The sequence below is a fragment of the Musca autumnalis genome, unplaced genomic scaffold, assembly GCF_047663935.1.
Source record: "Musca autumnalis isolate F117 unplaced genomic scaffold, ASM4766393v1 scaffold_4, whole genome shotgun sequence".
In the NCBI taxonomy this organism is placed as follows: domain Eukaryota; kingdom Metazoa; phylum Arthropoda; class Insecta; order Diptera; family Muscidae; genus Musca; species Musca autumnalis.
The window spans coordinates 92,322,117-92,335,146 of NW_027411977.1; the positions used below are offsets into that span (position 1 = coordinate 92,322,117).

A 13,030-nucleotide genomic window follows, 5' to 3' on the forward strand; every position below is an offset into this window, starting at 1 on the left:
TGAACTCTGTTTGAAATACGTGTTGTAAAAAATATGATGCAAAATACCGCTGAAACAACATGAAGTAAGCATTTTAGAGTTTCAAAATGTTCTGAAGAATTGCTGAGAACTTTATTTGGAAGATTTTTGCAAAATGTTACTTGGTTCAACTCTTAATGGTTTAGCCGATACTGACCAGACTTTCAGCAATTATGTAAAATTTTCTATATTTTATCGATTTTGATGTCCTAGATGGAGATTTTCTTATGTGGTATTTTCAAAAGATAAGTTCTACTAGTTTAGGGATACAATAATGCCAAAGACAGCAATGCCAAATTACTAATCGTTTTTGGGATAAAGGCCTGATAAATGCAAAAAACTGTAGTTTTAGCCCGATTTAGATGAGACCATAAAATCCGAACTGAATTCAAAAGTTTAAGTTTCGACTTAGAAGATTTGAATTTAATATTAATTCTCTATAACTTTTATATTCCAACAGATATTCCAGTAACTTTTGTCAAAAATGTTCTATATACTGTTACGAATGTAACTGATAGGTTTAAGTAAATTTAGTTTAATTGGCGTTAATTTAAAAATCTGAATTGTAACGCAAAGTTTTTATTACGCAGTTACTTTATTTAAGCAACAACAACTACCATGTAGAATTCTCTTCATCATTCTAGTTCTTACTTTACCTTTTATTAATGTGCTTTTGTTTGTTCTCCATAATCATATAATTATCGTTTAGTTTGCTACTTCCTTATTTCTTACATTTGTTTGTTGTTGTAATTACGTCATTAGAGGTAGTTTACACTATCTATCAATGTCATATGACACGAAATAAAAACATTCCATATTTACCCACGAAGGCAATGTGGAGACGTAGTTTTTTTTACATTTTTGCTGGTGTGGACGCAAGGAGTAAATGGCGTAAGGAAAATCTCCAATATTACACATATTAGCGAATATATAACGATGGAAATGTTCATGTCATATGACATTTACATATGGTGTAAACTACCCCTTAGTGTGCTTGTCCACTTTATTGATCTTCGCCCATATATGTGAGTCTGATGGCGGCTTTAGTGCGAATGTGCGTCTGTGTGTTCGCTGCACAGATTCGAGGTGTTGTCAGATGTTCTGGATAATTCTAGACCAAGGAGATTTTGGGAATAAATACAGGTTGGAACGGCAACATTGAGTTAGTTGTTTTTTAAGCGTTGAACTGAACAGATGGGTTAAAGAAGAACTGCGTGCTAACTAGAAACAAGCTGTGTGCTTAGTAATTAAAGTCGGTTCCGAATAAGTGTAATAAAGTAAATAAAGCATTGTAGAAGAGTAATCTAAAACGAACCCTGTTTTATTTGGCACAAATCGTACTGGGGAATAAAACAACGTCTACACGGAGATTAGTTAAGTCTAATTCCGTAACAATACTGTTACTAATAAACCTAGTCAAAAATAAATGTAAATATTTTCCTCAGTCAGCTCCTAGCAATTGTGACGCAAACATTAAAATGCGATTATCTCAAAACGGGAAAATGGCGTATGGAACACTTAACCTTGACACCGTCGATTTGTCAACACTAAATTTTATTCAGCTTTATAACCTAAATTCATATATATATGACGAAATAAAAACTTTTGATATATGTTTGCGCCATTCAGAAACCATCTCGATTTTCTGAAGAAAAATATATATTTTGGCCGCGTTTGTCAACACTAAATTTACAACCGGCTAGTTTTGGATGAATGTACCAATTTTCAGCTTGATTGGAACTATAAAGCGCTTTTGGTGCAATATTGAACTCTTATCGGATGCCAATATATATGCGAGTCAAATCCAAATCTAGAACGATTTTCATTATTTTCTACAGAAATAATCCTTGGACCGATGGTATGATTTGATCAACATTTAATATCAATAGCCTTTGTCCGAAAACCGTTTTGTCCTGATTTTTGGAAGTGTCATTTATGTATAAGTATGTATGCATGTTCGTGCTTTTATTGAAATATTGAAACAGAGTGTACAATACTAATATTTTATATTTAAGTAGCCACACATCACATAAATAAAATAGGGCAAGTCAATCATTCCAGATTTGTAATTATCTAACTATGGGTTTTTATCTCCAACTTCAATTATCCGTTTTCAAAATAATGCCTCCAATATTGATGAAATGAGTCATTAAGGACCCTAACATGTGCAATTTTAATTTTAATTTAGAAATTCATTCAATATCATGGCTGCTGTATAAATTGTTTTGGACAATTGCAATGCAGTATTCAAGCTAAGTGGCATAAAGCCACCAACTGTCATAGTCGGAGCGAATTGTGACTTCCTCAGCATATTGAGTAACATTTTGTTTTCTGGTGCCGTCAGTTCATACCAGTTGCAGTCATAAATAAGTGTAGTTATATCGCTATTCTGGAAAGAGAAGCAGAAACAAAATTAGTATCAGTTATTATCAAAACATCTTTAATCTCATGGCTTCTTAACTGCATTGTCCACCACATTACCAAGACCACAATATATGTAGAGAACGACCATCGAGTTGAGAAAATATAGTGGAGCTACCGGCCAAGCACCCAACAGGTAGCAAACAGTGACACAGATAATACCAAATGTTGAGGTAGATATTTGTAGGAAAATTATCCAGAAGTACATTTTGTCAATAGTTGTTGTAACACTGGCAAAATAAATGAAGCGATGATAGTATAAACATAACAATATAACTAAGAAAAATCAGCTTAGTTACTCGTATATAGTTTTGGCAAATTAAAGAGCAAAAATAAGATTTGTTTTTAACATTTTCAAACAAATAGAGGACAACAAAAAATAATATTACAAAAATATATTTTATTTATTTAAATATTTGTTAAGACTAATTTTTGAACGTTAACTCAAAAAATGAGTTAAGCCTTTTGGAATTAAAAGCCAGGGTGACGTATAGCTCGAGTATCCTTCTAAAAAATTTTCATCCGTAGGGTATCTCCACCAAAAATTACCACGTCCACGTTTGGTATTTGAGGTTCCCAATGACCAAAAAACGTCACTACCTAAAATTCCGGGCATTGGTACTTTCGGAACAGAAAGGAAAATATTAAACCTTCAGCCTTTGATACCACCAAAATTGTCCCTCACCGAAATAATGATTTTAGACCCCAAATATATTTCGAAGAAATTCGTTTCAAACAATCTGGAGTCGATTGAGCAATGTCCGCCCGTCTGTCTGGCTGGCTGGTGCGCACGATTAATCATGAACCAAACAACCGATCGGGTCCAAAATTTGGAATTCGTAATATTTTGTCATTACTTAGTTTTAGTTCGAAGAGGGACCATATCGGTCCACTCATTCCGGTACCTCCACCACAAAAGTTCAACAATTTTCGCTAAGATGGCGTGCGCACCATCTCTCGGAGGCAGTAACCGAATTATCCATAACTTTGCATATGGTAATATTATATCCAGGCATAGATCGGGTACGAATATGGACAGAAAAGTGAAGTTTAACAGATCCGCTCGGATCGTTTTGAATTTTTTCAGCAGGTTGTGCTTGCGGCCTCCTTTACAACAGTACATTTTTTGTGGGGCCGTATCCTTTAGGGTTATGACTTTTCGACATTTTTCTCAATAATGATTTCCTGTAGCACGGATGAATGATCTTTTGCCTATTAATCACAAAAGTAACGTTTATTCTATTGAATCGATTTAAAAAATATGTTTTTGAAAAAAATTATGAAATGAAAAAAAAAATGTTTACAAACTTATTTCCTGCTGCACGTATGAATAAACTTAAGCCTATTAATAACTAAAATAACGTTTATTCCATTCAAATATTGAAAAAGGTCATACACAAACCACATTGAATACATTTGTAATTTTTATTTTTTCTTGAAAAATAATATCTTAAAAAAAGCGTTTACTCAGAATTAAAGAAAATTAGTAAAAAAGAAATGTCTTGTCAGTTTGGTTATTTCATGTGGCTCTAAAGTTAATTTTCAATTATGTAATCTTATGTAGAAACTCATCACAAGGATGTAGGGTTGTACAAAAATGACCGAAAATCTCTCCTTGACGGCACCAACTAAAATGGCAAATCCTCAAGATAACTCTAGCAGGGAGTTTCTGATTGGTCCAAACTTTGCATATCGTATTATTTCATCCAGTCATGTATCAGTCCCGTCCTTCAAGTACCACAAAATGTGAGAAAAGTGCAGTTTAACAGCTCATCTCCAATAGTTTTGAAATATTTTCCAAAAAGTTCTTCTTGTGAATCCGTGTAACAGGGAGCAAGTCCATATTTCCTTGTGCATGAGATAACCCTCGAAGTTGTACATCGTATTAGTTTTTACAGCTTCGAATTATGCCCGTCGAACCACTCTTTCGGGTAACTCCCACGCAAAGTTTAGGAATACAACAGGTTAAAGACTCGCCTGGGATCGTTTTTAAATTTTTGGCAACGAGAGAGAGAGAAATTGGCCCAAGAACTCGAAAACCTCTATAGACGTCAGAAGTTTTGTGTTGTCTTTTTTAGGTCCGCGCCTGAGGATATATTTATGTCGGCACTGCTGACTGATACTTTAGTACTTGTTTGCAACAAGTTCTTTTTGCGGGCTCTGTTACTACGGTGTAATTTTTTCGCAGGCAAGTCCATCAAGAAAGCTCCAAAAAGCTTGCCGGCATCTATTAATCTGGGTAGTACGTAAGGAAACCCTCGAAGAAAAAAAACTGATTTGGTCCAAACGTTGTACATCCTGTTATTTCTTACAGATTTGGATTATGTTGGAATATTGACTACATCGGACCTCTCTTTCGTGTACCTCCCACACGAAGTTTGGAAAGAGTGCAGGACTGGCGAGTCCTCAAACTGACCACTTTCGTTTTTTGCAATTTTGGCAACACGTTGTGTATGCGGACGGAAATAACTGACGTTTGGTATTTAGTCTTCTCTAGGCATACAAATATTATAAAAATAAAAAAACATACCTTGCAAACAATGAGATAGTTATTTATATTATTAATATTTTCGTCAAATTTTTCTACCGAATTAGATGTATTCTCAAAAGATAGAAAACTTACTCGCAAAAAACTATCCATATATAAATATCCAGGTTTTATTCTAGACCCCATGAACTAATATGTCAGAGGATACAAAAGCTCAATTCAGAAAATTGGAAATATTGGTACATTTTTTTTATCAATATAAAGAGATTTCCATTAGTTAAAATATTCTTGAAGTTTACAAGTGCGGCTCGTCTGATCAATAATTTATGAAGACCATTTTTAAAAATCTTCTGGTTTTAAATAAATATTAATAAATTGACCGACAGCGTCAAAGAAATTGAATTTGAAATCAGGTAGTGTTTATACCCTACACCGCTATGTGGAAAGGATATTATAAGTTTGTTTTGGTAAAAATTCATTTAACACCGCCAAATATTCGTCGGAGACCCCCAATGTGGCATACCAATCTTCATATCTCGACGAGATAAAGCGATTTTGAGATGTGTGTCCGTCCGTTCGTCTGTCCATTATAAATTGTAATCAAACTCCAGGCCGCAATTATGGACCGATCATCACGAAATTTTGCATGGAGGTCGGGTTCAGACCAGAACAGATCCCTATTCTTATTGGTGATGATATTTCACGATCATTTAGCGGGTGAAATGGACCAAAAACATAATTTTTATCCAATTTTGTAGCGGCTCTGTAGGTCTCAATAATAGTCCGATCAACGTGTAATTCTAAATAAGGTAAGAGCATATCACAAAGGTGAAGCTTGCAATTTGAGATGGCGATCAGATAATGTTTAGAGGGTTAAATGGACCAAAACTTTTGTGTGAAAATGTGAAAATTTTTAATATACAGCTTATATCTTAATTCCTGGAAGTGACATTCCGGACAAGTGAGATATACTTGAAAGTGGAACGCTTAACCTTTCAATTGATGCCAATTATGTTGGTGTGCATGATCAGATAACAGAGTTACAGCCTAATATATTCCGTTATTTGTTTGTAGTGTAATAATAAACTCGCTAGAAGTCGCAATTATACATCAATAGTCACGAAATTTTGCACCGGGTAAGAGTATAGGTCGAAAAAGATACCTACAATTTTGAATGATGATCTGATATTCTTTAGCGGGTGAAATGGACCATTACTTTTGTATGAAAAATATAAAAATTGTATTTTTGGTCGATATTTTAATTCCTTGAGGACATATATATTTCGCAAAGTAGCCTACATATGGAAAGAAACTACTGACCTTTCCTCTGATGTAAATTGCAATAAAGTGTTTGCTAGATAACGGGCCTACTGCCTAATATATAATGAGTTCTGTGTAGAGAACCACATTTTTATCACATGCTACTTATTGTCTCTACAAAAGTTTATGTAACACCACGAAATATTCGTCCTGGACCCCTTATTTGGTATGCCGAAATTCATATCTCGACGAGATAAAGCGATTTAGCGATGTGTGTCCGTCAATTAAAAATTGTAAACAAGCTTAAGGCCGCAATTATGGAGCGATTGTAACGAATTTTTTTTAAGGAGGTTTGGCTCGGGCCAGAATAGAAATTATTAGTTTTTGGTGATGATCGTGAAATGTTCAGGGGATGAAATGGATCAAAAACAAAATTTTAACCAATTTTGTAGCGGCTCTGTAGGTAAAAATAATAACCCGCAAAATTTTAAACAAAGTGTGAGTTTATGATGAAGAAGAACCAAAGTGAAGATCAGATAATACTTAGCGGGTTAAATGGACTGAAACTTTTGTGTGAAATTGGTAAAAATTTCAATAACGTAGTGGTTAAACAACGGAAGTAGTAGTACTACATAAGTAGGTTTCATTACATCTTACGTGAACTAAATGTTCCTTTCCTGCAACAAAAATGTCTTTGTCATGCTAGATAACTTTTTGGTTTTGGTCATAAGTATTATACATTACATCTCTGATATTTGATAATTAAATTTTCACAATCATTGAAAAGAAGTTCCGTGGAGAGCGATAGTGGTATAGGGTATCCCATGGTCGGCTCCGTCCGACTATAGACTTTTCTTACTTGTTTGTTTGTAGTGCAGTAATTAACAATCTAGAGGTCGCAATTATAGCTCAATAGTGACGAAATTTTGCACGAGGTAAGAGTTTAGTTTGCAGAAAATGGCTATAATTTTGCATGATGATCTGATATTATTTAGCGGGTGACATAGATCATTACTTTACGCATATACCGGCAAAGTAGTCTACATATGGAATAATAACAACTGACCGTTTCCCTGATGCAAATTGCAACGGGCTTACTGCCTAATATATAACGGGTTTTGTGTAGAGAACCACAATTTTCTCCCATGCTACAAATTGTCTCTATCATGACAGAGACATTTTCAGTTCAGTTCTCAAATTGGACTGTTTATACAAATATTGCAACATGTGGTCGCCTCGCCACCTATTTTATACCTCAGGATTTAGGGTAAAGGGTATACAAACAAAATACGACCAAAGATGTGTCTCATCGAAATATTGGTTTTAGACCCCAAGTATGTTTGGACGAAATTCGTTTCAGACAATTTGGAGTCTATTTAGTCCTGTCCGTTCATCTGTCTCTCTTAATGTCCAGCCGGCTGGTGCGCACGATAACTCTCGAACGGATCTACCGATTAAAACCAAATTTTATACTTCGTAATATTTTGCCCAAACTTTGTTTAAGTTCGAATGTAGGCAATGTCGGTCCACACCTCCCTCAAAAAAGTTCAAAATTGTTTTCGAAAAATTGTGTGAACGATAACTGGCGAAGTGAACAATCGATTTGCTCCCAACTTTCCATATATTATTATTCCTTCCAGATATAGATTGGATAAGACTATATCGGTCCACACCTTAGGGTACCTCCCACACAAAATTCGGAATAGGGAAATTTAAGATTCCTCTCGAATCGTTTTGGACTTTTTCAGCAGATTGTACTTGCGCCGCAAATCCGCAAGATAACTCTCAAGGGAATTTTCTGATTGGTCGAAACTTTACACATCGTGTTATTTCATCCAGTCAATATGGAATATATCGGTCCGTCCTTCGAGTACCTTCCACACAAAATTTGGGGAAAGTGTAGTTTAAGGACCCATATCGGATCTATTTGGTCCCTTTTCCGGGGTAAGTCATACTTCCTGAGATATTAGTCCAGAAGTTCCAAAATCCCTGCCGGCTCCAACTAAAATTACAAATCTGAAAAAATAATTCTTAAACTTTTCAAAACTCAGAAGTTAGCTTACTAAAATTGATTTGGTATAGCCCCATATTACGATACCTACAGATTCCACGTATTTTGAAGCAAACTCGTGTTACAAAATAAATATATTTTTATACGGCAGAGGCTGAGGGTATATCACCGTTAGTGCAGCTGACTTATACTATCTTCTTTGCTGTATAATTGAATATGAATAATTTTGGGATTTATAAATTTATTTGCATGCAACATTTTTGAATTTCTATTCATTGTTAGTTATGTCTACCGGTATAAAATGTATTTTTTATATCACAATATATGCCCACAAGTGCACAATTTTGGACGATAGATCTTCAATAAACTCGTAATTTTCCCAATTATCGAATTCACCATTGCATGGTATATATACTTATTTATTTTAGGTGTATTCCAAAAAGGAACCTGATATTCAAAGACAATTTGAAGCTGTAGCAGGAGGGTCTAATCAATGTGAATTTTCCAATTTTCGAATATTTTTTAGAAATGTATAATTTATATATTTTTCCACAAACATCCCAGTAAAGACAATGGAAGCTTCTCTTATATCAATGGATTCATATTAAGTTATTGATATGTGACCTAGTTTTTATCGCCGAGTCCCAATGGCGTGTCCTAAGTTGCCACTTGTAGAGACGTTTTTCGTGGCTGAAATACTCAGGAAATATCGCCAACATATGATGGGGTATTTTGCCACCGTTGACAATTTGATGGGAATCGAACCCGAACATTCTGCGTGCAAGGCGGTTGCACATAGCTAATTCCTACATGTTGTGCTGTAGGGTATCACATGGTCGGCCCCGTCCGACTATAGCCTTTGCTTACTTTTTTTCTTTAGTTTGCAATCAACAAAACGTAAGTATCGTCAGAATACTTGTTGTTATTCAACAGTATATTTTGGTTCAAAATCTACTCTGTAGAATTTGAGCCCCTACAAGTCCTTTCGACAGTATCGGAGCTTGTACATGGGTTTTATAAGTTGGTTTTGACCAAAAAGTTTGTAACGCATCGACATAATGGTGGCTCGATTTGGCTATGTGTGTCCGTCCGTCCGTCTGTCCATCTAAACCTTGTAATCACGCTACAGGTCGCAATTTTATTCCGATCGTCACCAAATTTTGGGTGTTGATGAAGGTCCCGAAGGGGAAGAAGTCTATTGATGTTGGTGATGGTCGGATAATATTCAGGGGTCGGTATGGGCAAAATCTTAGTTGGAGAAAAACTTAACATTTTATTTCAAAGCGAATATCTCCGCTTCTATGTGGGGTATATCAATGAAAATAGAAAATACCAGCTTTGCTACGATGTAACGTAGGTTGTCGTAGGTGGTCAAACAACGAAGATATCGCAATAGCCGCTAATAGAACACGACTTTTCATTTTTGGGATTTTAATAATAATGACGAATATCACAGCTTTGGGGACCTCCCAAAAGCAAAGTCTGACTATGAAAGTAAAAAATCCTATCTTTACAATGATGTAAAGCAGGTTGGCGTAAGTGGCCAAATAACGGAGATATCGCAATAGTCGGTAATACATCCCATTTTTTTAATTTTTTTTAATCACGCTACACGTCGCAATTTTGATTGGATCGTCACGAAATTTTGGGTGTTAATGGGGGTCCCACAGAGGAAAAAACTTATTGATTTCGGTAATGGTCTGATATTATTCTGGGGTCGGAATGTGAAAAAACTTATTTGGAGAAAAGGCCAACGTTTTATTTCAAAGCAAATATCTCTATTCAGTAAGAGGTTTATCGAAAGCAAAACCTGGCAAGGAAAGTAGAAAATATCACCTTTACAACGATGTGCAGTAGGTTGTCATAGGTGGTCAAATAACAGAGATAATGCAATAGTCGGTAATGCATCCTTTTTCCACTTTTTGTGCAATAGCACTACAGGTCGGAATTTTGATCGGATACTCACGAAATTTTGGGAGTTAATGGGGGTCTCACAGAGAAAGAAGCCTATTGATGGTTGACGTACATCCCACTTTTCCATTTTTCATTTGAGTTGTACGGACGATGTACTTAAATGCGTTTCAACAAAATTGACCTAACCCAATTTTAATATTTTGAATTTTACCAGTCAAAAGCTTATGCAGAGGGGTAGTGGTGTAGGATATCACATAGTCGGCCCAGACCTGACTATATCTTTGGCTCACTTGTTAATTTTGATGTTTTTATTAAAATTTTCATTCAGTTTGAAACACATGGAAATATTCATCGGAGACCCTATAAAGTATATATATTCCTGACCAAGGTTAAATTCTGAGTCGATATAACTATGACCGTCTGTCCGTCCGTCTGTCGAAATCAAGATGCAGCTCGCAATTTTTTAAATAGAGCTTTGAAATTTGGTATAGAAAGTTATGTTACTCCTAGAATGTTTGGTATTGCAGATGGGCTATATCGGTTCACGTTTTGATACATCCCCCATAGAACGGCACCACCCGATTTTCGGTATTTTGAAGGTTTTAGCTTCATTATTAGACGGAAATGGTTGAAATGTGGTAGTTAGTCTTCGATGGGGGTATAAAACCTTCCCCCAGAATTTTGTCGGTATAGCCCCCATAGAACAACATCTCCCGATTTTCGGTATTTTGAAGGTTGTGGCCACAATAATCAACTGAAATGGCTGAGTTTGGCATTTAGTCTTTATTTGGGGTATAAAACTTTCCATATAAAATTTTTCGGTATATGTACACGCCTTCATTTAAAACTTTCCCCAGAATTTTGTCAGTATAGGCCCACGCCCTCATATAGCCCACATAGCCCTCAATATCCTCCGAAATTGCTAAAATTTGGTATTAAGACTTCGTTGGGGGTATAAAACTATCTCCCAGAAATTTTCGGTGCCGGTTCACGCCTCCATATAGCCCCATAGAACGGTGCATCCCAATTTTCGATATTTTGAAAGTTGTGGCCTGAATATTCCAGCAAAAAGGCTGAAATGTTGTATTTAGTCTTCGTTGGGGGTACAAAACTTTCCACCAGAAATATTTAGGTATAGGTCCACGACTTCATATTATCCTTATAGAATGGTACATCGAATTTCCGTACTTTGAAATTGCTGAAATTTGGTATTTAGTCTTCTTCATAAACGAAAAGAAACTAATTGTTCCATTTTGCTTCAATACAACTCGTGGTGGAGGGTATAACAAGTTCGGCCCGGCCGAACTTAACGGCGTTCTTACTCTCTCTCTATTCAGCCTAACCTAACCTAACCATATCAAACCGTTCAAGAGTTACAGAATGTTGGGCAAGAAAAAACTTTCATGAGCCATTGGAAATTCAAAAATCCACAGAGAAAAGTCTAAGCCAGGAAAGATTTTGTCCACTCTATGATTTCACTTTCGAATAACTTTCAATATACGAGTATGCTCACAATATTAAAACTTACATATTTATTTGTTCATGCCACTTAAAAATGTCCTTCAACAATGGTTCCGTCCTCTTTCTTTCACCGGGATAATGCAGCAAGACTTCGTCCAACTCATCAAATTTCATCTTCAAAATAGTTTTCATTAACGGTACTTGGAGAATAAGCAAAACCATGAACGCATCCGATACGAAATTACCAAACATACCAAAGCAGACACAACAGATGTGAAATGTTTGATAAATTATTTTACCGACTGCGGTATTTTTATCAATGCCCGGCAATCGAAGTGGTATTACTTCTATACTTTCCCCTCGAACATACTTGTAGTAGACTGGTAAACAAATCAGGCCAAGTGTTAGAATTAAATAGATCTGTGCCAGTATGACAATTGAACGTTTAACCAATGTTAGATTGTTTGACAATATTTCGCTATACTGTGGATTATCTTTGCATTCATACTCCACGTAGGTGGCTTGGACCTCATCATGAATAAAACGAAAGTAGTTGTCAAGAGAAGCAGCATTGATAAACTTTGAAAATGCCTATAACAATTGTTGGTAATTTGAAGAAATCTGATTAAAAAAGTGCATTCCACAGCTCACCTGTATTGCAGTTGCAATAATGCATAATGATCTCAGAATCGTAGTATAATCCTTTTCAATTATCACACCAATATAAGTCGTATAAAATGCGAATGCAAAGAAAGATAAACTGACACTTATAACCACCCAAGACATTAAATTCAGTTTAAAATTTTGACGAAATATATTTATGCCTAAAGATCCTGCTATAAATTTAATAACGAGGAGGAAGTGGTTATAACGCTCCGATGGTGATCGCTTTAAAGTTTTTCCCATTGTTTTTTTTTCAGTTTTTTTTAGTCAACGAATGATATACGGCTAATGTCCTTATATGAAATGACACCACAAATGCAAACTTTGTGCGTAAGAAGAACTTCTGCATTAGTTCACTCATAAAACATCATGAGTGACTTAATTAGCTAATTATAGAAAATGTTTCTTTATAATAATTGTTCCTCCATGTGTAAAATATTCCACGATTTCAGGGGAATCCAAACAAAACGAACGAAAACAAATTGTTGCATATGGCCAAGAACTTAGGGTCATAGGAACAAACGTGACATAATCAATAATGGTGTAAGAAAATCAATAAATGACAGATATGGTGTAATTTGTCATCATGTCAGTTTTATGCACATACGTAAATAATGGTTTTGATGTTTGTGCTACATACATATTTCAGGTATGTTTCTTAATTTGTGCTACCATACCAAGAAAGAGTTTTCATTTAATTTCAAGTAAAACAAGTAAGAGAGGGCTATAGCCGGACGGGGCCGACCACTACTCATGGGCAATAGTTTTCCACGGAATTTATTTCATATGATTGT

The 13,030-nt window shown here is 35.4% G+C and overlaps 1 protein-coding gene across 1 annotated transcript; it reads right to left on the reverse strand.

The window, feature by feature from the left end:
- Positions 1-1,950: 1,950 nt before the first annotated feature.
- LOC141404202 (odorant receptor 67d-like) lies at positions 1,951-12,749 on the reverse strand. The gene is made up of 4 exons (XM_073987567.1): positions 12,225-12,749; positions 11,641-12,164; positions 2,480-2,669; positions 1,951-2,407 (listed from the first exon to the last, which is right to left on the reverse strand). Exons 1-4 carry the CDS (start codon positions 12,477-12,479, stop codon positions 2,198-2,200), a joined length of 1,179 nt encoding a protein of 392 aa, XP_073843668.1. The 5' UTR covers positions 12,480-12,749; the 3' UTR covers positions 1,951-2,197.
- Between the last annotated feature and the right edge of the window lie 281 nt (positions 12,750-13,030).

What these genes read in the sequence shown, in the direction of transcription:
- LOC141404202 (XM_073987567.1), bottom strand. Translation starts at nt 12,479, where the DNA reads ATGGGAAAAACTTTAAAGCGATCACCATCGGAGCGTTATAACCACTTC. An exon ending in TGGCATGAACAAATAAATAT is followed by an intron (nt 2,670 to 11,640) that starts GTAAGTTTTAAT and finishes TTATTTTGCCAG; the next exon opens with TGTTACAACAACTATTGACA. An exon ending in GTAATGTGGTGGACAATGCA is followed by an intron (nt 2,408 to 2,479) that starts GTTAAGAAGCCA and finishes TTCTCTTTCCAG; the next exon opens with AATAGCGATATAACTACACT.